General features: G+C 35.6%; 1 protein-coding gene across 10 annotated transcripts in view; it reads left to right on the top strand.

Annotated features, from left to right (window-relative positions):
* Nucleotides 1–377: 377 nt before the first annotated feature.
* NR3C2 (nuclear receptor subfamily 3 group C member 2) overlaps nt 378–26,090 on the top strand; it is a 358,516-nt gene continuing 332,803 nt past the window's right edge. For 2 of the 10 annotated variants that reach the window (XR_004230317.1, XM_031942985.1), the window contains exons 1-2: nt 378–651; nt 7,324–9,106. Coding sequence is in view for 9 of the 10 variants with exons in the window: in XM_031942985.1 (XP_031798845.1) it covers nt 7,326–9,106 (1,781 nt within the window). In the remaining variant the exon portion in view is untranslated. The other 8 variants (XM_023505949.2, XM_031942992.1, XM_031942993.1 and 5 more) reach the window with 8 other exon arrangements.

The following is a 26,090-nucleotide window of genomic DNA, read 5'->3' as shown; positions in this document are numbered from 1 at the left end:
CCCGTCCCCACCGGTGGTGAGGGTGTGACGGGGTGGGGGCGGGAGGAGTGCTCCCGGTACCCCCCACCCCCGCGCTCGCGCGCGCGCGCACACACACACACACACACACACACACACACACCCCTTCGGTAGAGCTGTCACCAGTCCCCCAGAGGGGGCCGGGGGGAGGGGAAAGGAGAGGGAGCCAAAGCTGAACTGGAGGGAGGGAGAGATTATCCGGCTGCACTTCCCTGCCTCCTCTCTATCTCTGCACCTACTCTCCCTACCGGCAGCAGCAGCATCAAACAGGGAAAGGGAGGAGGGGGGTGGATTTGTGTGTGTCTGCGCGTGTATCTGTGTGTAAGGCTGGGGGCGGGGGGAGACGGCGATAGGGACTGGAAGAGCCGCGGCTGGGGGTGCGCGTGTTATGTGAATGTGCCTATGAGTGTGTCTGGGTAGAAGGGTACTTGTAACCCCTCCACCGGGACTGAACGCCGTCGCCTTCTGCTGCGCTTTAACAACATTATTACTATAACCACCGTCATTACAGTTATTGTGGTTATTATCCCCATCCCCATCCTTATCATCATTCTACTATTATTGGACTTGTTGGCGGCGGCAGCGGGAGTCTCGGCGGCTCCTCCACAACCACCTCACCATGTCCTAGAAAAGGTGAGTGCAGCGAAAATCACTTTGCACAGACAGCGGGGCTGGCGGCGGCCACGGCGGAGACCATTTCTTTGCGGAAAAGCAGCAGCCGGAGGAGCAAAGCCGCGGAATAGTTTTGTGGGCAAGGGGCTGCGGGTTGAGAGGTAAAGGGAAAGTAAGCGGAGGTTGTGGGGAATGGGAGGTGGGAGACTATGACGGGGTTACCTGTGGGGGGGTTGGTGTGTGCTTTGGGGGGGGGGGGGGGGGGGGGGGGGCGTTACTGCTCCTATAGAGTTTTCACCTAGGTCTTCGCAAAGAAACTAAGATCCAAATCAAGACCAGCCTGCCTCTCAAATCAGCTGAAAACTTAGTAAAAGAGACACGTCCATTTCTTTAAATAATAAATAACTCCGCAGCCGGCTGCTCCCCTGCTGTCTCCTCTCCCAATCGGGTGGCTGGGTCTGGGATCTTCTCTGGATTCTCAGCTCGAGAATGCCCGCTAAGTCTGAGAGTGCGGATCGATGTTCGACCGGTTATTAAATCGGGAAAGTACGCGTGACGGCGAGCCCTGCGGCGAAAGTTGTTCCCCGGGTGCCCAAGTCTTTGGGACTCTAGATTACAAGGAATGGAGTTGTAGCTTGTTGTCCCGGACATTTATGTGTGAAAGTAGGGAACGGCAGACGGATTCGCCGCCCCGACTTCCCGCTTGGGAAGGGTTTTTGCATGGGATTTCACCGATCCTCGGTGGATTTGAGGCAGCAGCGTAGGTGTTCTGGCCTGGATTCTCGAATGGGAAAGACGGGAGCAGTTGTGAGTGAGGGGTGCCCCGATCTCTGGCTTTGGCGGGTGAGGAGGTGAGGCGGGGGAGGGGAATTATTGCACACAGCTGCTGCTGCTGCTGCTGCTGCTGTCCGTGGGGCTCTAAGTCTAGGAGACTTGGGGGGTGGCGGGGGGAACTAGATTTAGGTGTGTACGTCACTGCTGCAGACTTAGAGCCAAAGCTGTGTATACGTTGTGCATAAAAAGTCCTTAGAAATCCAAGTTATGAAGTCCTATCATTTGCTTAGTAACTGTAGAGTTTAGGTGGGCGGGAGGAGATTAGCTGAGCCGAGATGGGGGAAACCAGAGGGAAACGGACATCTTATTGCAGATACTCTTTTTATTTTAATAGTTTTGTTCCTTCTACCCTCTTCATTTATTTCTCCCAGTTGTCTCCTAACATTTTTAAAGAAGTGAAAATCCTCGATGGTAAATAAGGCCTGGCAGAAACCCCGAAGCTAAACTAGTAGGGGGGAAAATATAAGATAGAACAGTTCCAGTCCTTGACCCTAATGAGTTTTTTTTTTGGGGGGCGGGGGAGGATGTATTTAAAGGATTTTACTGCATTGACAACCTAGGCAAGGAAAAGCTAATGGGAACGTGATCATCTAGCTCTTAAAAATCCGTGGTGGCAACAGCTCCTCAGCTGAGAGATAACTGAAAAAAAAAAAAAAAAAAACCGAGGGAAGGGGGCGGAGGGAAGACGCTTTGCTGCCAATTAAAACCCACTACACTCCTCCATGGAGTACTTTGGGAAGGCCGGCGGCACTGATTGCTGCTACCTGGTGCAGCAGGTAGAGGGTGTGAGGAAACACCCAGATTGCCAATTCTCTGAAAAGAGAGCAAGGACCCCGACCCCTTTTTAACTCCGCCCCCACCCCACCCCTTCCAAATTAGTAGCAGACTTATTAAGGAAAAGGGAAGAGTGAGTTTGAATGTCGTGCATTTGGACAAGAGGTAATAAGCAACTGGGAGAAGTCATAGATCTCATGCATGCATTAGTGTCGTAGTCTTGCCCCTTCTGTGGCTTTAAGGGGGAGCCACATATTCCAGGCTGTGTCGCAGCAACTTTGTATCAGTCATGTCGCCCGCCTAGTGACTGACAATCTCGATTCTCCAATGAGAAGCCAGCCTGCCCGGTGTAGCGTGGCCCTTTGCTTTTCTCCGGGCCAATGGGAAAGGCTTTGAGAGGCGGGAGCTCAATCTGAACTTTATATCTGGACATGTGACCTGCTTTTAAAAGGATCGGCCCTCTCGCTCCCCCCACCTTCCCCTCCCTCCCATCTCCCCTCCCACCCGCTGGTTGCCCAGGCCCTGCCCCCTGCCTCTCTCTCCGCGCCCGGGGTGTCATTGGGCTGGAGAGATAGAGCCGACTTCAGGCTCTGCAGAGGAAACCCCGTCACCTGGGCGAGGAAGCTGGGCTGCTGCACGTCCTCTCCGTGCAGGGAGAGCGGCACTCGCCCGCCTGGATGTGACAGCACTTAGGGGGCTGCGCGACAGCGGCGACCCGGCGGTGGGGAGGAGGTGGACGCGGCAACAGGTAGAAGAGACTGAGACCCCCGCGCAGGAGGGAGGCAGGTGTGTGGGGCTGCCGCGGGGCTGCCGTTGGCTGCTCCGCGCTGCGTGGGGCTCACTTTGCGAAGGGAGAAGGAGCTGCGTAATCCGGAGGCACAGTCAGTATGGTGTGTGTGTGGGTCTCTGTGTGTGTGTGTGTGTTTGTGTTTTGGTTTTCCACTTTTTATTCTCTGGCCGCCAGAGGACTATTTTGGAAAGAAAAAAAAAGTTTTGGCCACTTTTGCTAAATGCTAAGAGCATGCAAGCTTTGGGATGCCTTTGGTAGTTGAAGTTCGGCCATTCTCCCTAAAGAATGAGTTTTTCATTTTATTTTTGTCATTTGATCCTTTTTCAATAGCAATTGAGGAAGCTCCTGGATCCCTTGGGAAAGTAAATCCTGGGGCAGTTTAAATAATTATTGCTCCGGATAAGAGGGCAGTTGTAAATATTCACACTGCAACCTTTCCTCGAATAGTTATCTAACTCCTCAAATATAGATATTATTCCTTCTTTTGCATCACATTGTATAAAACAAGGGAATACCTTTAAACATATGGACTTTTAAATGTGTTTGTATTGCCTTCTAATTGTTATTACGGATATTTACTTTGAAAGCGATATCCCTACTAACAATGAACATCATGGCATGGGATGAAAATACAGCTTGAGAAAATAATTGTTTTACTAGGAGGAACATGGTTTTTTCCTTTAAGGAGAAAACTTTTTTTCTTTCTTTCTTTCTTTTTCTTTTTCTTTTTTTTTTTTTTAGAGGCTAGGTGACTCAATGAAGTAAGCAGAGAAATCTCAATCGGGTCTGCTCAGTTGTAACTGGTTTCACCACAGACTTATTGGATGACCTTGGACTGATACCTGTTACTTATCTTGTCTATAAAAGATCAAAAAATAATATTGATCTATCATAAAAACGATGAAAGAAGTTAATGAATTTTACAACTGTCATCTATTATGATCGATACATTATTATAAGAATCCAATTAAAGATAATGATATAATGCTTATATATGTTTTGGCTATGAGTGAAAATGGTTTTTGAGATGAATGTGAATAGCCAAGATATTCTAAGTAAACTATCTAGTAGGGAAAAAGAGATTTATGTTTTAGCCTTTCTAAAAGCATCTGAGCACCTGTCATAGCTTATTTTCACCTCTTAATTCTGGATAAACTCTTTTAGTAGGTAGATCATTGCATGAAAATTAAGGAAGGGTATTGCTGCTTTTACCTTTATCCCGAGGGTCTTGTATTACAGTTTCCATTCTGAAGACTAGGTTTCCATATTAAAGTCTACTAGAGCTTACTTTTGAGTAATGGGAAGCTTTTCTTTTCCCTTCATTTGTTAGCAAGCTGCCATAGTCAATCTGTTGACCAGCCAGTATGTCTTAAATGATCATACATTTATTGGCTTCTATAAAAAAGAAAAGAAAGAAATTGCACTGTATACAGATACCACCTCTGGTCACATTTATGTGCCAGGTCCAAGGACATAGTCTGGGTTCCCCTCAGTAGATTTGGAAATAAAGTATTAACCTGATTCACTGGGTTAGAATTAGCCTAATATAGTCATGTGCACCTGAAAAATAATTTTCATTTAACCATATAATTCTATTAACATTTAATGGATTTCTGAGATCATTATCAGAATAAAACCATCTATTGTATAGTTTGCTTAGACTTATTGCCAATAAATCCCATTTTCTCTTTTGGTAGGATTATGAGCTTGGTATCTCAGGAGATTGCTTTACATATGGTATATATTATAATAACTTTTGACATTCTCCCAAGAAAACGTTAAGGTGGCATGTCTGATGCTTAAAGATGATTTTCACAGGTACTTAAGTAAATTTACCAATATAGTGCTTATTAAGAGTTGCTGACTACTTGGATAGAAATCTTTAGTGGAATGTCAAAAAGCTTGGCTGTTAGTCTTTTACTGTCATACACACATATTATGAAAGGCTTCAATAAAGACAGAAAAAATAAGAATTCTTTAAAATCTGAAGATCACCCAAAGATAAGTAAGATATACAACTATAAGTGACAAAGATTTTAAATGATCCTTAGAAGCTACAAGACTAGGCCTAAATTAAATCAGATAAAAGTAAAGTGTAGAAAAGTTAACGTACCTTGATAGAAGACTCAGGGGAAATAGTCCTGTATTTAAAGAATAATGTAAATGAATAGAAGAAGGAACAGATTTATTATATCTTTCTTTAGAAGGTCAAACTTGAACAAATGGGTGAAAATTTGCACAGAGTCAGATTTTGGCTCACCATAAGAAAGAATTTAATAAAAAATACAACAATAAACCAACATTTGATGCCTCCCTGAGACTGGGTAAAAGAACTTGGGGTAGATGACACTTCTCACCTAAAGTGTTCATGCAAAGGTTACATCATTCTCTTAGTGATAAAGTTGTATGTGGGAAGGCTAGATAAGATGATATATAACTCTAACATCTATCAATAGGTTTTTTAACCGGCTGATAGTGTGATGGGCTGCTTTTTTTTTTTTTTTTTTTTTAGTCTGGTTTTTGGCCATCATAAGTATACTTAAATTCTAGTTTTATATTTGAAAAAAAATTACCATATCCTTAGACTTTCTACAAATACAGCAACTATTCATTAGCTTTTTATCTTAATCTGAATACTATTCAGTATAATTAATTCAATTTTCCTACTCAGTTACCTTCAACTAAAGCCCTCTACCTCTTTATCCCTACCTCTGTCACATTTTTGTACTGAATTATCAGCATATTGAGTCAGCTTTTGTGGTCATATCACATCCAGCATTTTGTTTGAGATTATTAAAATGAGAATTGTTAATATGAAGTAGCCTCTTTTAAAATTTTCTTCCTTTTGCTCTGGTTTGTAGAATATTTTTATTTTAAAAAACTGATGAAATAATGTTCTTATAAATTTTAATATCAATAAATTGTCTTCCAATTATTTCAGCTTTAAAAAATTCTTTTCTAGTCATTAAATCCCATTGCTATCCCAATGCCTTAATGCCAAGAATTTAGGAGTATTATTGAGAGATTTCATTTTCTAACCCGTTTCATCTCAACTTTCTGCTTTATATTAGAAAACTTGTGAAGTGACACTATACTTTTTTTGTAGGGAAAGGATGCCCAAAACGGCGTTACAACATAGACCCCTTGTGTAATGCAACATACTGAGTCCTGAACTTAAGAGTCTCAATTCCCAAGTTCAACTATGTACTTAACCATTTAGTAGCTGTGTTTCCTTAAACAAGTTATTTAATCTATTTGAGACTCAATTTCCTTATTTATAAAATGAGGATACTAATGTTTGTGCTGCTTATCTCAGAGTTGACATATGAAATGAGATGATTCATGTTAAACATTTTATAAACTACAAAGTACTATATAAATATAAGCTAACATTATCTCCCTCTTAGTAAGTATTGTACCAATAGATAATAATATTAAGAAGAGTAGGTGGATAGTTCCTTAAATCAAACAGCTTTTCTTAGATATGAAACATAAAGAATAATTGGTTTTTTTTTTTTTTTTTTTTTTTTCCCAAATCACTTCTGTAGATACTTAAAACAAATATGGTAAAATTGTCCCTGCCCTCAACCTCCTTTACAACTAACTGTATTATCAATGTTAATTTTCAGGATTTCCATAAATTCTCTCCTATATAGGAGCTATCACAATTTATAGATGATACCATCTTGAACAATATATCTCTATGTAACTACTGAAAGCTCTCTTGAGAAAGGCACAAGTGAGGTCCTTTTGTGATTGCATCATGTCCAAATATTGTATTGTATTAAAATACCTGGGAACAGGGTCATGAATGGGTCTGCAGATGATACATTTTGCTTTTTTTTTTTTTTTTTAATACATTTTGTATTATGTCTCATTTGAATTAATCAAGTTACAGGGAGTTTGTCAATGCTGGCATTTAAGTCTATTCATTTTGAAATTACTACTTTAAACTCCTAATTTCCTAAATATTTTTGAATTTGTATTTTAAGATATTTAAAATTCTGATGTTTAATATTGTCTATATATACTTCCAGTATGTTATATTTAAAATATGCAGAATTTTTGTCAACATATATAGGGTTAATCTTTAATTTTCTTTTAGTTTGGAGAGCAGTTTATGAAGTTTAAGGGGTTAGAAAATTTATAAAATTTGTGTTTCTTCAGAATTACTTGATATTCTTAAAATAGTATGATATATATTCTTTGCTTCATATATGAAATTTTGTAACATAATAATTTAGAATTGATGTTACTTGCATTAATTTCTTTTATTTAAAAAATTTATTTGCCAGTTATGGAAACCAAGGGATACCACAATTTTCCTGAAGGCCTAGATATGGAACGACGTTGGGGTCAAGTTTCTCAATCTGCTGAGCATTCCTCTTTGGGGTCTGGAGAAAAGGCTGATGAGAATAACTATATGGAGATTATAAATGTAAGCTGTGTTTCCGGTGCTATTCCAAACAACAGTACTCAAGGAAACAGCAAAGAAAAACATGAACTACTCCCTTGCCTTCAGCAAGATAATAATCAGTCCGGGATTTTAACATCTGATATCAAAACAGAATTGGAATCTAAGGAACTCTCAGCAACTGTAGCTGAATCAATGGGTTTATACATGGACTCCATAAGAGATGCTGATTTTGCCTATGATCAGCAGAATCAGCAAGGAAGAAGCCTAAGTCCTGCAAAAATTTATCAGAATGTTGAACAGCTGGTAAAATTTTACAAAGAAAATGGCCATCGTCCTTCTACTTTAAACAGTGTGAACAGGTCCTTGAGATCATTTATATCTGATTCTGGAAATTCTGTGAATGGTAGTATCATGCGCTCTATTGTTAAAAGCCCCATAATGTGTCATGAGAAAAGTCCTTCTGTTTGTAGTCCTCTGAACATGACTTCAGTTTGCAGTCCTGCTGGAATCAACTCAGTGTCCTCAACTACGGCCAACTTTGGCAGTTTCGCAGTGCACAGCCCGATTACCCAGGGAACTCCTTTGCCATGTTCCCCAAATGTTGAAAATCGAAGCTCTGTGTCACACAGCCCTGCCCATGCTAGCAATGTAGGTTCTCCTCTGTCTAGTCCAATAAGTAGCATGAAATCCCCAATTTCAAGCCCTCCTAGTCACTGTAGTGTAAAATCTCCTGTCTCTAGTCCTAATAATGTCACTATGCGCTCCTCTGTGTCCAGTCCTGCAAATATCAACAACTCAAGGTGCTCAATTTCCAGCCCTTCCAATACAAATAACAGGTCTACTCTTTCTAGTCCAGCTGCTAGCACTGTGGGATCGTCTATCTGCAGCCCAGGAAATAATGCCTTCAGTTTTTCTGCTTCTGCCACATCGGTTGGATCCAGTACAACCCAGGATGTGGTTCCTAGTCCAGAAACGAATGAGAGAGGTGCTCAAGAAGTGACATTTCCTAAAACAGAGGAAATAGAAAATTCCATCTCTAATAATGGTGTGGCTAGTCAGCTTAATATCGTACAGTATATAAAATCTGAACCAGATGGAGCTTTCAGTAGCTCATGTCTTGGAGCAAATAGCAAAGTCAATTCTGATTCCCAATTCTCAGTACCAGTAAAGCAAGAGTCAGCCAAGCATTCATGCTCTGGTACTTCTTTTAAAGGGAATCAAACAGTAAATCCATTTCCATTTATGGATGGTTCATATTTTTCCTTCATGGATGATAAAGACTATTATTCTCTATCTGGAATTTTAGGACCACCTGTTTCATCATTTGATGGCAGTTGTGAAGGCAGTGGATTTCCAAATCCAGGCCTGCCAATGGGAATTAAACAAGAGCTTGATGATGGTAGCTATTACCAAGAAAATAGTCTGCCTTCATCTGCCATTGTTGGTGTAAATTCAGGTGGACAGTCTTTTCACTACAGAATTGGAGCTCAAGGCACAATATCTTTATCAAGACCTATTGGAAGAGACCAGTCTTTTTCACATTTGAGCTCATTTCCTCCAGTCAATACATTGGTTGAGTCATGGAAATCACATGGTGACTTGTCATCCAGAAGAAATGATGGGTATCCAGTTCTAGAATACATTCCAGAAAATGTGTCAAGGTGAGTTATTGCCTACCTTTTAAAAAATTATTATTACTTCATAATTTCAAAACTGGCTTTTTAAAATCTTCAAATTTGCCTTTGAATTGTCTTTTAAATTGTTAAATTTATATGTGTTCTGACTTGTGGTTTTAATTTGTCTCAAACATCATCATTTTGTGTGCCTGCTATTTTTTTTATATGTTGTTACTTATTTTTGAATAAGAGGAACAAAAAAAAAAAAAAATCCGTAAGCAGCTCTTTGAAAATTCCTGCAAAACATTCAAACAAACTTTCATTTTGTAGTAGTTCCTGTTTTCAATTTGTATTGTTCAGAAAGTGTTGTTTATTTTATATTTATCAACTTACTACATTTACTTTTAATTGTCTAGTATCAGGTTTTCTTCTTTGTTAATTTATTGATTTGCATTAACTAGGGGTGTGTGTGTGTATGTATATATGTATACATATATGTATATGTATGTATGTATATAGACACACACATATAAGTTAAAAATAGAGATCTTTGTCTTTGAAAAGTAAAATTGAACCCTCAAGTTACCCTCAAGTTTATTGGGGGAAAGGCATTATGGTTTTCATATGAAAAAAGCTAATCATTTCTTTAAGGAGCTTTTAAACTCCAGCACTTCTGAAGTTACTAAATGGATAACTTTTTTTTTAAACTTATATTGGAAATGAAATATGTTAATGCAATTTTGAATTAGATTATTTATATCTCAGTTTCATTAGACATGCCTTATTTACAGTAAGAATATCTCTTGTCTTTTCCTTGCTCTAGATAGTAGTGTGTGTGTGTATATTTAGAGAAACAAGGAAGAGGTTCAAAATATGCCTACAAAGGGTGGTTTTCAATTCTTCGTGGGATAGTTGCATTGGACTTTGCTTCAAAACTTACTTTTATTATGTGGTCATGATAAATGACCTCTACTGAATATATAACATGTATCTTAGTTATTATATGGTTCTTTTATGAAAAGGTGGAGTTTTCCTTATTTGCTTATACAAAAGTTGTTGTTTTTTTTTTTCCCATGATAGTATATTACTTCTGTAATAATACTTAGAGTTGATCAATATTTTCATGTGTCCTGCTTATCCACCCGTTATATCCCAGGCTATAGTGTATTTCTAGTTTGTTTTTTTTGAATGGAAGCTAGCGTATTTTTATAGTGTAATGTATGCATCATAATACATTGTAATGTAAATATAATTATGAATTATTGATTCATATTCCAAAGCTGCCTATATTTCCTAAAGTTTGAGATGATACAAGTGTATTTGTTTTAGGAATAAGAGCTTTCATCAGTACAAACTTATCTTAAAACTTGGGTAATATTTTTTAGAACTGTATTGTGCATATATGTGTAATTGTCATTTCCTGATATTATTAGCACATTACATTACATAGAATTGAGAAAGGAGAACTTTAAAATGAGATGTTTGAAAGTGTCTAGTGAGATATTTTTATTTCTGTTTAAAGGAAATATTCAATGATGGATCACTGTCAAACACAACTGATCTTTTTTTTTGACTTCATAGTAGTTGCTGTGACATTGTGAATGTTTGTTGGCAGTTTCTCGCAGCTAGGTGGCATAGCAGATGGAGCTCTGAACTTGAAATAAGGGAGACCTGAATTCAAATTCACCTTCATACACTAGCTTATGTAACCTTCAATAAGTCACTTCATCTTTGCCTTAATTTCCTCATTTGTGAATATAGTTAATAATAATGTCTGCTTCCCAGACTGTAGTGAGTATATAATGAGATATTATTTGAAAACATTTTTCAAGCCTTTAAGTGATATACAAATGCCAGCTTTTGCTGTGATGTAAGTATATCATCAGATCATAGATCTGAAAGTGGTAGGGACCTCAGACCTAATTTTATCTCCCAATTTTATACATTAGAACACTGAAGCCCAGGAAAGTTATGACTTCTCCAAAGTTACAAGTTGGTGGAAATCATTGTATGTTAGCATAGTAATATCTCAGAATATACTTTATTATGTTTTTTTTTTCTCAAAGCTATAGAATTACTATTATTGACAGTCTCATGAAGGTTAATTATTTTTCTTGACTAACTCTACTGAACATTGTTCAAACCTGCCAAGTTTTTGTCTTTAAGCGAATTTATTTCTTGAAATATTTGGTTTGTTTTGATCCTTAAGTAATTGTGGTTTGAAACATAGGGATTAAAATTGATCCATAGTTCTAACTATGTAACTACTGTTTTGTGATCTTTCACCAAGAGTCAAATCATTCTTTTTCTTTTATAACAGAGATAGACTTTAGTATCTTAAAAGATTTTGTGAGTTAAATAATAATTGTGATTTATGGAGAGTCACAGTTTCTTTTCAATCCTAAATTATATTTCAAAATAGAATTTCTTTTGACTGTAATAAATATGTATTATGTTATATATATATATATTACATAATATGGGGGAGATGGAGGATTGCTAAGTAAGAATAGAGTAAAGGGTTTACAACATATTTTATTCTTGTAGGCGATGTGCATGTATGTAGTGTGGTGTGCCATTGTTTCAGTTTATTATTCTAATAAAGTGGTCAATTTTTAGTAGGGATTATCATTGAATAGAATATATCATGTCAAAGCTAAGTTTAAGGCCCTTGGATTATTGTTAAATTTTGGTGTCAACACAGTATAGTATTTAAAAAATTATTTCTTTTTTTTTTCAGGAACTAGTTGTGTGACCCTAGATAGGTCACTTCTTCAAGGTCTTAAGCTCTAAATTGTTTATTGCATTGCTGAGATATAGTCATCTAGATGAAGAATCAAGATGTGATCCCTCTTAAATTTTAAGATATACTCATCTGAATTCAAATATATTATTGATTTCATGATTAGCTTTGGATTGTCTGTGTAGGATAATGTCCCTCTGTTTAGCCAGGAAAGAGAGGAAATTTGACCTTTTTGGAAAAGAATGGAGTTTTTCATCAGGTATACTTTTTTATAGAAACTCTGTGTCATGCAATATGAATATGTTTTCCTTGTTTTTTTTTCTTTACAGTATTCCTCATAGAAACAAAGTATTACTATTAGCAAACCAGATGTTTGTGGCAATAATGATTTTGATAGTATCGCAATATAGTACTCACATTGATTCATACTGCAGATTCAAAAGTTTACTTTTCTAAAGAGCATATTCATGTAAGTTTGCAAGATTTTATTTTAGTTACTAGTATTCTTTCTTCAATTGTTCTTTGTTATTGTACTTTTTCTTTTAACTCAATTCTTTAGCAAATCAAGGTCTGTCTTTGAGAGAGGTATAAGGAGAACAGCTTTTCAAGGTCTCTGTCTTCCACGAGGGCTTTTTTCATTTCTAAATTTAATGGAATTTGGTTATGTTTGTTGCAGAGGAAAGGAAGGTAAAGTTCTGGACTGATGAATTTATTGGTATAGGAAAGTGAGTGAGGAAATTCCGTGTCCAAGGCAAGTTGGTTCTTTTTTGCAACATAAGAGTCTTAATTGTTTATTAGAGACCAAAGGCTAAGTGAATTGTTAACCATCACACATCCGGCAGTTAGAGGAAGGAGTTGAACCCAGGCTTTCCTGGTTTCCTATACCAGCAAGAAGAAGTGTTGATGAGTTGATGGTAGAATTGATGCTTTTGGTTAGTGGTCTGAACTCAACATCTGAAATTGGTTCCTCACAATGTAAAGATGGATGGCTGGGGTTTGGAGGTATTTGGCTTTAGCAAGTGAACTGTTTACTCCTTCTCTATAACCTGCAGAAAGCCCTCGGAAGAAAACTGAGACTAGCTTTCTATATGCTAATCTTCTTTTCATCTTATATTACATTCTTTGCTCAGGAGAATTCATTGATGTTCTGTGTTGTTGTTTTTTTAATTGTTTATTTTAAACTAAATACAAAATAAGAAAAAAATCAAAAAGAAAAAAGACAGAAAAAAAGAAAACAAAACAAAACTGTCATATGGCTAATTGAACATCAGGAAAGATGTATGTAAATATGTAACAATACGTTTCCATTTCAAGAAAGCATTTATAATAATAAAAGATCTGACTAAACATCTTTTCTTTGCTTTCTTGTAGGTTATTCTTTTATTCTCTGCTGCATACTTTTAAACTTTATTCTTGTTACCCCTTTTTTAATTCCTTCTCTCTCTTCTTCCCTCCCTCCCTTCTTCTCCCTTCTTTCCCTCCCTCTGTTCCTCCTTCCTTCATTCCCTCTCTCTCTCTGTCCCTCTCTCCTACTTCCCCCAAGATGGTTACAGTTAAGGGCAGATATATTTATATATACATACATTGATTTTTAATCTCTCTCTCTCTCTCTCTCTCTCTCTCTTTTTTTTTTTTTTTTTTTTTTTTGCTGAGGCAATTGGGGTCTCTGAGACCAGATTTGAACTCTGGTCCTCCTGACTTCAGGACTGGTGCCCTATCCACTGTGCTACTTAGCTACCCTAATCTCTTCTCTTAAAAAAATTAACAATATTATTTCAGTAGCAATACCTATGGTTTGTTCATATCTCTGGACAGACATCCTGGTCAAATAGGAGGAGAATCTCTTAATAGTAGTAATGGTGGTGATAGTAGTATTTAGTCATTATATAGTGCTTACTGTGTGCCAGACATTGTGCTAAGAACTTTACAAGTATTACTTCATTTGATCCTCACAAGAACCCTGGGAGGTAGGTGTTGTTATTGTCGTCCTCATTTTACAGGTCAGAAAACTAAGGCAAACAGTGGTTAACTAACTTACTGAGGATCACAGAGCTAGAAATGTCTGAGGGCAGGTGTGAAGATAGATCTTTGTAATTCCAGCCCAGTGCTCTATCCACAGCATCACATGCTTCTCTTCTCTTTCCTTGCACTTTACCCTCTCTTTTTTCTTGTCAGTCCCCCTTTCCTCCTTTTCTTTTTCTCTGAACTCGTCCACATTTGATGATGGAGACAGATACAGTTTCTCCTTTGTAAGTCTGGTTTAGCTGCTATCTGGTTTATCAATCCCCTTACTTATTTGTGATAACACAGCAGACTGGTCCCCTGGAGCACTATCCATCTATCTTTCCTTAGTCTACTGTCACCCATATTTGAAATTATTTTGAAGGCAGCTTCCATTACCTCTACTTGTGCAGGTTGTGATCTCTCTCAGTAGAAATGGACAACTGGATCTGGGGCAGCTTATCACCCCTCCAGCCCAGGGCTTTTTTCTCTTTCTCTTAATGTCTTCCCCTTAAGATTCTTGCTCTTCCCCCTTGAGATTCTTGCCCTTCCCCTTTTCACCCCTTGAAGGAGAGGAAGAAGTGAGCTTTCAGAGTCAATCCCATAGCTCGAGCCAGCAACATTGGTGAATCTCTGGTTATAACAGGTTGTTTGGGATTGTAGGTTTAGATTTAGAAGGAGCCTTAGGATGAGAGTTCAACACTCTCAATTTGCAGAAGAAACTGAGGCTCAAAGGGAAGAAGTTGTCTGTGGCCAAGTATGGTACAAGGCAGAGCTGCGACTTGAGTCTGAGTACTTTGGGTCTAAATAGTCTTCTCCAAATTATGTTTTGAAAAAATCATAGAAAAACCATGTAACGTGTTGAGAGTGTACTTCGTGGAAAAAAATGTATAAAATACTTGATATATGTGTGTGTATAAATACATATACATATACATTATACATAATTTTAAATTGTTGAATAATTTTTTTTTAAAGCTGGTGTTTTAAAGACTATTTTTAGGAAAGAGTTCAAAATGAGACTTGTTTCTATTAATGATTCATTCATTATTTGTGGTAAAAACTAGTAGTGATTTTTAAATCACTTTATAATGATTGAAAACTTTATAATGTACAAATTATGATATATGTAACTTGAAAAATCAAAATCAAAATATTCCTTACAAGTATGTTTGTAATAGTCTTCTCCTACAAATATTTTATATGTTATGTCTGAGCAATGAGGAGAAGAGGTTTATTCAGGTATCATGTTAAAAAAATAAACTTACTAAAATTTAGAGCTATACAAATGTGAAATGGACCTCTGTGGGAGAGATTAGATTTCTCCTCACTGGAGAATTTTTAGGAAAAGACTATTTGTAGGGTATGCTATAGATTGAATTTTTATTTATGAGTAGATTGGACTCCAAAGTATCTTCTAACTTGGATTCTCTGATTCTGATTTTACATGCTCAACATCCAAAAATCAAGCTAATACCATTTGTTTCCTATAGATGAATTCCCAACATAGTTATTTCATTGTTAGTTACATGCAGGGAATTTTAAGGTTGTCTAGCCTTTCAGTTTCATTGTAGTACCTAAATGAACCTAATCATCAATAATTTATATGCTAGAGTTTCTTCAATTTCTTTGTACTTCTTCTTAGTCTGCCCTTTGCTTTTAATGTTGCTAACTTTGGGTTGTTGTTGTGGTGGTGGTTGTGGTTGTGGTTTTGTAAGGTCAATGACATTTTATATATTTTTTTTATTTTTGTAATTTTTATGATTACCCCTTAATTAATTCAGTATCAAAATGCAGACTCAAGCTTTGATCTTCATTTGCCAAAGCAAAATTTAGAAAATAAATGATATTTGATGTTTATATCATTTAGTTTCATTGAGAACAGGTTCATAATTAAAAAGAACTTGAAGTACAACTATAGAAATAAATCTTTATATATTTATTCACTCATCATTTTAAATTCCAGGATTTCTGGTTTATCATCTAGATCACTCTATATAAATATTTAGATGTCTAGATAAGTATTTGTCTAACCACATATATATCTCCACACATACATGTCTCTTTCTATACATAATACACATGTATTTATTTGTTTTCATATACACATTGAGAGATTTGTCAGAATGCTTATTTAACTTTAGATATTTCAATATTTAGGGCTTTTTAATTGTAAAATAATAGCTAATTTTAAATGCTAGTGCTTTTAAGAAAGCATTATTTAAACTAGGACTCTAGTATTTATGCCTACAGGATTTTTAAAATTAGATTGTAATCCAGACCAAAAAACCCCAAAACTACCTGAAGTAAAACCAACTTTGAAATCAACTCAAAGACTACCCTCTTTTTAGGATGAGAAGTATGGTACAAATAAAGAATATTAAATTAAAAACTTAAAAACAAATGTGATTGAGCAAAAGAAGTAAAGGCTTCATAGCCAGAGTTTTGAATCAAATGATGTCACTGATGAGAAACTGATTACTGCATGTAGTAGGAGGAATGGAGACTTAAGAATACTTTCTTGGAAAATGTATACAAAAATTTTATTCTCTGTCACTGAAAAGGTTTATCTGTGATCTCCAAATTATGCTTTTGAAGTTTTAATTTTCTTTGACTCTAAAAAGCCAAACCAACTTTTTGCTTTGTTAAAAAAAAAATAGTAATTCCATTTATATAGAATTTTAAGGTTTGCAAAGTACTTCATGTTTTGTTATATCTTCATAACAGTATTCTGAGGGAGATGCTATTATTATCTTTATTTTGCATATTGGGAAACTGAAGTCAAGAGAAGGCTTAGTTTAGTAACTATCTGAAGTATGGTTTGAATTGTAGCTTACCAACTTGAAATCCAAGGGTCTATTCATCATGCTACTTTGTTGCCCAGAGGCCTGGAAAAAGAAGTTTGAGAGCACAAAGTCCAAAATTCTTTAAGTATATTTGAAATTTCTTGCTTTAGGGTTCTCTCTTAAAAAAAAAAAAAAAAAAAAAAGACTTTTACATGTAAGAAAAAACAGGTATATATGTGTCTTTTTCAAATTCAGTTTAACAAGTATTTGTTGAGCACCAGGCATATAAAGACTTGTAGATATCTCAAATTTACCTATAAACTTAAACAACTGAAACATCTCAGTTTTAAGGGATCTCAGAAATTATCTAGTCCAGCCCTTACCTAAGTAAGAAGAACTGCATCCTATCTGACATGAGGTTATAAAGCCTTTGTAAACTACCAGTAAGACAAAAACCTCCCAAGTCGGTCCAGTTCACTTGTGGATACCTGTAGTTGTTATTTAGGCATTTTTGACATCCAGCCTAAATTTACCTCCTTTGAGTTCTCTTAGCTACAAAGAAAAATCAGGTTAATCCCTCTTTCCTGTTACAGCCTTTCACATACTTGACCATGGCTATCAAACCCTCCATAAATCTTGTTTTCTCCAGGATTATAGTATTCACTTCTTCAGATGATATGAACGTAAAACTTCAACATCCTGGTTGAACACATTTTAGCAACCCATACAGTAAGTGAGAAGGACCAGGCTAGATAATTAAATGCTTGATGATGTGCTATTGGTGATAATGGCTGACACTGTCAGGGAAAGCATTATGAAAGAGGAAGGACTTATACTTTCCTCTTCTTCAAATGCTACACAAGCGTCAGGTGCCTACTCAGATTTGGGGAAAGTTGAGGAGGCCAGTCTGTCTGGAGTCACTTGTTTGCATTGGGCAGTACTGAGAGAAGTTTTAGGTAAGAATGGAAGGGCTGGATTTTGGAATTGAGTATTCTCTGGACCAGCTTGGAAAGGAGAGGAAAGGTTTTGACTTTAGAATGATGTAAAATAAGAATAGTTTATCTGATAATGGTATCATTACATGAGGGAGAAAGATGAACCTCGTTAAATAACTGGCCAAAATTGTGAGCTGAACCTCAAAGCCTGATTTGATGTGGAGGAAATGATAATAGATTTGTGACTTGATGAATCTAGGAAGTGGAAAAAAGTTGAATAAAGGTTCTAAGCTGTCAGTGACTGGAAGAATAGCCATGATAAGGTCATCTTTCGGGTACCTGGTTTGGACAGGAAAATAGAGTATTCATTTTTGCATATGATGAATTTGGGTGATAAGGGGACATTCAGATTAGTAATTATCTAATAAGCAATTGGATTTTTAGAAATGTTTTAGAGATGATGGATTTGTAACTACATAGATGTCTATTGGAAAGCCTCTACCATAGGTCATCTGCAAGATCTCAGCAGTACATTGGGGATAATTTTATGGCATAGAAAACAGTGCAGCTAACTAGGATGATCATCCTTTAATTTCCCAGGGTGACCTTGGGGAAAGTGATTATAAATCAGAATTCATTATCTTAAGAAAAAGAAGAAGGATTGGCAAAATTAAGGGAGTAAATGTTAAGAGTATATTTCATTACACCCACTCCAAATAATTTAAAAGAGGTATTATTAATCAATTATAGCAATGATAACTGACATTTATATTGCACCTTACATATATTATCTCCTTTGATTTGTTTGCCTAGGAGGCAGCTGAGGGCGCCATAGTGCACTACTCACTTAACTTCTGTCTTAATCCACTGGAGATAGATTGCAGGTGCTTTATATAAAGTACAAAAGTCCTATAAAGTTGGAAGAAATTATATTAAAGGCAACAATTCCACTTCCCCTTCCATTTAGTAAAAGCCTAAATGAAATATTCCTTTGGAACATCTGAAAAGAATTTGACTTCTGTTTTCTATAACTATATACAAATGCTATTTTCCATATTGTCTAGAACTTCAGTGAATTTAGTGAGCTTTTGTTTGTTTTATTTTTTACTCAGAATTGTTATCTCAAGGAACTCTGTAACATGGGGAGAAACCTGGAGGCGCAGTGCAATTGTGAGGATGAGATGAGATGAGATAATAATTTAAGGTGCTTAGCACAGTGCCTAGCACAGTGAACACTGTAAATGTTAGTTACTATTACACATTGTAACATTCTAAAACTTAGTTCTTGTCTGCATTTATATTGGACTTTCAGAGCATTTAGCTTACAATATTCATAGAAAAGAAAAGATTTTTATGATCAACTGTGAGAATCATAAATACTTTTTGCTGACTTTTCACTTTTACCTCTTGGAATTAGGCTTAAGTCAAAACTTTCCTTTAGGAATCCTCTAGGAGGCTTTTCCCAGGATTCTCTCTTTCTCTTTATTCCTTAGTGTCTCCGAAAATTGCTTTCTTACTATACCAAATACTGTTGTTGTTCATCCATGTCTGACCCTTCATGGACCCATGGTGTTATCTTGGCAAAGATTCTGGAGTGGTTTGCCATTTTCATTTTCAGTGGATTAAGACAAAGGTTAAGTGACTCGTATATCAAAATACCCCCACTTGCTTTCTGGGCATACAGGGTCAAGTGACTTCCCCAAGGTCACACAGCTCCTAAATATATGTATGAAGCTAAATTTGAACTCGGGTGTTCCTGATTCCACTCAGCACTTAATATATCAAGCCAGCTAACTGCCATGCAAAATAAACACCTATGTATGTGTGTATCATATAGACTACCAAATATATGTAGCATGTGTATATTAAATACATATTGCCTTTCCCTTTAGAATGTGAGCTCCTTGAGTGCAAGGACCAAGTTTTTGTCTTTGTTTTCCCAATGCTTAGCAAGTGAGCAATACCATTCCCAGAGTACTTTTTTAAGTTTTGGCAGGGAAAACTCATGTCTCTCTATTCTATACTGGTAACTAATGACAGTGAAGAATATAGGGTTTTTTTTTTGGGGGGGGGGTGAAACTCTCCTCTAGTTTGAACAAATGAATTGAAGGTTGTTGAAATAGAAGAAACAAGTAAAGAAAGGAATGTAGGGCATTTATTTATTTTTAATTTAAAAAAATAATTGTTTTAATAGATTTATTTGTTTTTGTCTGCATTTATAATCAGTACCTCCCACTGCTCCCATTAAACAAAAAACCCACAAAAATGAAATCCTTATTTATTTTGAAGAAGATACTATGATGCTGCCTAATTAATACTGCTTCAGTCCAGGTGATCACCTGCATATTTAAAGTGATATACAAATAACTGAGCACAATTGAGTTATTAGAAGACCTGGCTTCATCAAAAATTAAAATATTTTCGGTAGTTTTTTGGTAGAACAAGTATATATAGTTTATGTAATCTTGCCAGAAGAAAATGGTATGTATTTCAACTTCTTCCTGTTTCATGCTTTTATCCATAATAGTTTTAAAGGAGTTCATTGGTTTTGATTAAATTTAGTGGATATGGAAAAACTTTTAAAGTTCAGTTTCTTGTTTAGGCTACCATCTTATTGTTACAGAGAGAAATCTCATGAAGAAAAAATGGCTCTATATCTGAAAAACAAAGTGTGCATATTACCAGAAACATTTGCAGCAGTTAAAAAATTGTCTTTTTACTGACTATTAGTGTTCTACATTCTTTACTTGATTTATAAATAGATATGATTTTGTAACTCACTAGAAATGGATGCTGTATTGTATTTTGTGCTTGTAGCTCACAGAACAACTAATAGTGGAAAAATTTTGGACATAGTTTGGTACCTGAAGGGTTAAATTTCATTTAAGCAGAAATCTTAGCCAGACTATTCCATTCCCCTTAATGTTCCTGAGATTTTAAATGTAATTGCACAAATTATTTTTTTTTATTTTTATGTATTAAAAAAAAAAAACCTTGTTTTTATGAATCACCTTGGGAGAGAAAAATCAGAACAAAAGGGAAAAACCAGGGGAAAGAGGGGAAAAAAAACAGAAAAAAAGTAGTGAGCATAGCATGTGTTATTGCAGAAAGTATAATTAGGCTAACGACCAGTATTATTAAAATTTGCAGATCCCAGGGGAAAATGGCTAAAGATTATAAATGGCCTGAGGAAGTACCTATATTTTTAAGAGGAAAAGAATTATGTTAAATTCTTATAAATTCATCATAAATTTCTGGAGAAAATAGAAAATTTTATCAAAGTTAGTTTACAAATGGTTTCGAGGTAGTATATTTGGTTTTTAAGAGGAAAAGAATTATATTAAATTCTTGTAAATTCATCATAAATTTCTGGAGAAAATAGAAAATTTTATCAAAGTTAGTTTGTAAATGGTTTCAAGGTAGTATATTTGGTAAATAGAATTGAAATCTTTAGAACAACTCCTATTAACCTAATTTCATCCTATTCTGTGTTATCAAAAGGCATCAAAGAATATTTGCATCTGACTTGTAATGCTCTTGATATGGTGCTATATGACCTGTCTTATTAAAAAAAGCATGGCCCCTAAACCACTTAAACCATGGTTATCATTATATACCTAGTAGCAAGTAAAAAGATGTATGCTACCAGAGGCAGTTTGTCACCCTTTGGTGTTTAATGATTGCATTATCTTTGTAGTTATTGAAAGATAGTCATTTTCATATGAAGACAATACTACTGCCTCTCAAGTGAGAAGATTTTGAGTTGTATATTCTCTTGGGGTAATGGATCTTCCTTAATCCATGATGTCTTGTCCTTGAATGATCCCCATACGCATATACACTTATGCAAAATGCCTGGTTGGCCATAAGGGTGTTGGTCATGGAATAAATGAAACAAACAAATATGGCATGCATAACTTTGTTTTTGCAAGTTCTCTAGATAAATGAGCTGAATAGCTCAAGAGCATTATTATTAAGTTTGTAAATGATAAGTTAGAATGGACAGCACTTTAAACATCACAATTCATTTGGATGTATTAGAGGAGCAGAAATAAGCCACTAAGAGAATGTGTTTCACCTACTACTGGTGTAGTAAAGTTACCGAAGTACAAGCAAAGAATAATAAAACAGAAAAGGATGAGGCTCCATAGCATTTTGTGCTTTGATTATCAGTCAGCAGTCTGATTGATGACTATGTCAAACTTCAATCCTGGCCTCCGTGAAGAAATCATTCTGCTACACTGAGCACTGGCCAGATCCTTAAAATACTGTGTTCAGTTCTAGACTTTACAACTATGAGAAACTTAAAGATGGTTGAAAAGAAAACCACAAATATGAATAAAAGCCTGTAAAATAATATCTTTAGGGCAATTTAATACTGATCTTCAAAAACATGAAGACTTTTATATAGATGGTGACCAGCTGTTCTTCTCTATTGAGGAGAGAACAAGATGCAGCCTTCTTTTATTATAGCATGAGAAGGTTTAGATTATATATGAAGCGTGTCCTGACAAAACTGCTTAACATTGGGATATGTTATTCAAGGAGAGCCTAAGGAATGTTTTACTTTGAAGAACTTTAAAAATAAAAATGATTCTCATCATTTAGGATGCTTCATATAAGCGCTTATCTAGAGATAAAAAGCCTGAAAAGGAGGGGAGACTGGGAGCAATATTTTGCTGAGCACTTTTTGACTGTGTGTAGTGGTTCTTGAAAAAAATTTGGCTCTGTGATTTTGGGGGGAAGAGAATGAGTACCCCATATTTTATATAGTATCTTAAAAGTTACAAAGCATTTGTTCCACAACAAACTTGTGAAATGAATATTACCAAGTTTAATCCACAATTAATAAATGAAGAGATGAAACTCAGTGATTTGCCAAGGGTTCTGAATATTAAGTACTGGAGTTAGAACTTCAGCCTAAGTACTCTGACCCTTGTTTTTTCTACCGTTATCCTTAATGTTTAGATTGAAGTGTCTTTAAACTGATGCTCAGCCCTGATTCCTCCAGAATGATTTTTTAAAAGCTTTGCAGTATTGTTAAGTGTGTCACATAGTTAATTCCTTAGTGTATAGGAATTGTGCCAAAGCAGTACAATATTGACTCTTCTCAAATAAAGAAGCCAGTGTATGCGTCTGCCTCTAGGAGGTGCCACCACTTTCATAAAGAAATATTCAGTGCCTTTATTTATGGACTTCATCTCATTTATTTGATATAAAGGTTTATGGATTTGTAAACTGAACTGCTGACTAGGTCCCAGATGATGATGAGGATAATAGATTCTTGGCAGTATGTGAAGATTTTGTTGTTATTGGTATATGAGAACAGGCAAAAACTTGTAAAGGAAAAACAAAACCCAACATTTGTGGTGAAACAAAATCCCAATTCCTACATGTAACACCTCTTCCCACTTTACTCACTAAGTGGACTATTCTATTACATGTAAAATTCAGCAGGTCATAGCTCTGTTTCATAAAAATAGTATATTTAAATTTTTTTTCATTTTATTGATGCTGGACCTTAATTGGTTTATCAGTTAGGCAGAATATTACCTTTCTTTTTGGTTCTATATATATTATTGTAATCATGGGGACACTTAGGTGGTACAGTAGATAAAGGGTTGGGTCTGGTACTAGAAAGATTCCCCCTCCTGAGTTCAAATATGGTCTCAGATACTTATTAGCTGTGTGAGCCAGGAAAAGTCACTTAACCTAGTTTGCTTCAGTTTTCTCATCTATAAAGTGAGTTGGAGAAGGAAATGACAAACCATTCGTTTTTTTGTTTTTGTTTTTGTTTTTTTTTTTTTTGCCAAGAAGACCTCAAAAGGGATCATCATGAAGAGTTAAATATAACTGTGGCAACTCAACAACAATAGTCATAGCAAGCATTATTTTCTTAGTTTTCTTTATTTCACTTTGTATCAATTCATAAAACACTTTCTTAATTTTTCATATTCATATTTATTTCCGCAGAATAGCATTCTATTACATTTAAATGCCATTTCTTCTCTAGTTATTTCACATACACTGGGCACTCACCTTGTTTCTAGTTCTTTCTTATCAAAAAATAATGCTGTGACAAATTTTTCTGTAGGTTTCTTTATTTTCATTTATTTATTTATTTATTATTCTTTGGAGATTGTGGCCAATAGTGGGCTTCCTGGGTCAATAGATATGAAGCATTTGAGTTTCTTTTCTTACATAATTCCAAAATGATGAGAGTTGGAAGATACCTTAGAGCCAACTAGCCCCACTCCTTCATTTTAGATAGAAGAAATTGACACCCAAAAAGGCTATGTGAGTCAAATTGTATTATTGTGTTAAATTTCCACTAAATTTTACAAAGTGATTTAAGGTTACAAAGAAAATAAATGCTAGAGCCAGAATTCTAACTTCACTTATACTTTGACTCCACACCTGACACTTTTTCTCCAATTGTTTCCTGGACTAAGTAGACTACTGCTCCATCAAGAATGTAATAATATGCCCATCTTTACACATCTCTTCCAATACTGATTATTTCCATATGTTGTCACCTTTTCTTATTTGCATAGTGTGAGCTGAAACCTCGGAATTATTTTGTTTATTTCTCTGACTGCTTAGTGATGAAGACCATGTTTTAATGCAGTTGTTTACAATTCATGATATTCTCTGGAAATGTGATCCTAACTTTTGACCAATTATTTATTAGGGAATGATTCTTGGTGGTTATGATAATGATGGTATGAATATATACGTATATATGCATATACATGTGTATTCAAGTTTTCCCTAAATCTTATTAGAGCTTAAAATTGTGCTGAGTTGGAAACAGTGTATATTTTGATTATAAGATATTTGATATTAATAATTTTCCTCACTTTATTATTTTTCTTCTTTGTTCTAATTGATTTTATTTGTGCAAAGCTCTTAAATGTTATGTAGCAAAGTTGTCTGATTTGTTTTTGATGCTTTCCACTCTTCCTTGTTAAGAATTTTTCTTTTGTCAAGTTGTCAAAGTGCTGTTGTGCTGCGCGCTCGCTCTCTCTCTCTCTCTCTCTCTCTCACACACACACACACACACACCCACCCCCACCCATGCATGCAGGCAGAGAAGAGAGGGGGGAGAGAGGGGTGATCTTTAATATGTACATTATATAGCTACTTTAGCTTATTTTGTGACATAATGGTGTTACAATATTGGTCCAAATCTAATTTCTGCCCAACTACTTTCCAATTTTCCCAAATAGTTTTTGCCAAACAAGGAGCCATTTCTTAAAAAATTTTGTTTTAACACTTGGCTAATGTAGTAGCTGCCTTTTGTTTTCCTAGTCTGTTTCACATTTCAGCTTTTCTCTTTTTTTAACCAGTATTTCTTTATTATATAGTTTGAGTTCTGGTCATGCTATACCCTTTTCCTTTGCTCTTTTTTTCCTTTTATTTTCCTTGATTCTAGATCCTTTGTTCTTCCAAATAAATTGTTATTTTGTCAAATTCTAAAAAAAAAGCCCCCCTATTAATTGGGTATAATACTAAATCAACTACACTGATATAATTTATAGTTTTTATTATATTAGCCATGAAACTGATCAATATAACAATTATTATATATGGCCTGAGCATGAGCGGTGAATATCTTTCCACATCTTTATTTCCTTTTATGAAAGGAAAAGTGTTTTGTAATTGTATACACAAAACTAATGGATGTGTCTTAGTAAGTTAACTACCAGGTATTTCTATATGTTTTGTAGTTATTTCAAAGGGGATTTATCTTAAGGTTTCATCCTGATTTTTTTCTTGATATTCTATTTTTTAAAAAGCTGATGACTTTTGTAATTCTATTTTGTATCCTGCTGTTTGGCTGTAACTATTTGAATTTGTTTCCTTGCTCATTTTATCATCATATCTATGCACATAGGAATACCTTCATTATTGTTAGTGTTAGTGCTATTAAATTTGTTCTCTTGCTGCTATAAGGAAATTTCTAGTATGATTCTAGAATTATGCCAACTAATTATAAGAAGGTGGTATCATCCTTACTTATGAGGTAAATGTAGCTTTCATAGTTCCATTTATATCAAAAATTAAAAACATTTATAAGTAAAATCAGCTAATATATTATTTTTTCTCTAACTAAACTTTTAGTATATCAAACAATCCAGGTCACATATCTTACTGTTCATCAAAAGAGAAAGTGACTTTTGAGTTCATGCAATCATAGGATACTTAAAGCTGCAATAGATCTTAAAAAGCCTTTAGTGCATCCCTTTGTTAAATGACTCATCCAAAGTCATCTAGCTAGTTAGAGATAGAAATAGAACTAGAATTTTGGTCTTCTCATCCCCAGTTTGTACTTCAAAAATATATATATTTATAGTTTTTCTCCATTTCCCCTTAGTCATGGAAAGAAAGATTAGAGGAGGAAATTCAGTCATATTCCTAACCATGCTAGATGGATAGGAGTTAAGTAAACTATTAAAATGCTTTCAAGTTTAGGATTTTTGAGTATAAGGAAGAGTGACTAAAGTGTCTGAGATACAACAGGGATATGATAGAATATTGGGAAGAATGGTGGTTCTATCACC

The sequence above is a fragment of the Sarcophilus harrisii genome, chromosome 6, assembly GCF_902635505.1.
Source record: "Sarcophilus harrisii chromosome 6, mSarHar1.11, whole genome shotgun sequence".
NCBI lineage: Eukaryota > Metazoa > Chordata > Mammalia > Dasyuromorphia > Dasyuridae > Sarcophilus > Sarcophilus harrisii.
The sequence above is the reverse complement of the archived record's forward strand: the minus strand, read 5'-3'. Positions and strand labels throughout refer to the sequence as shown.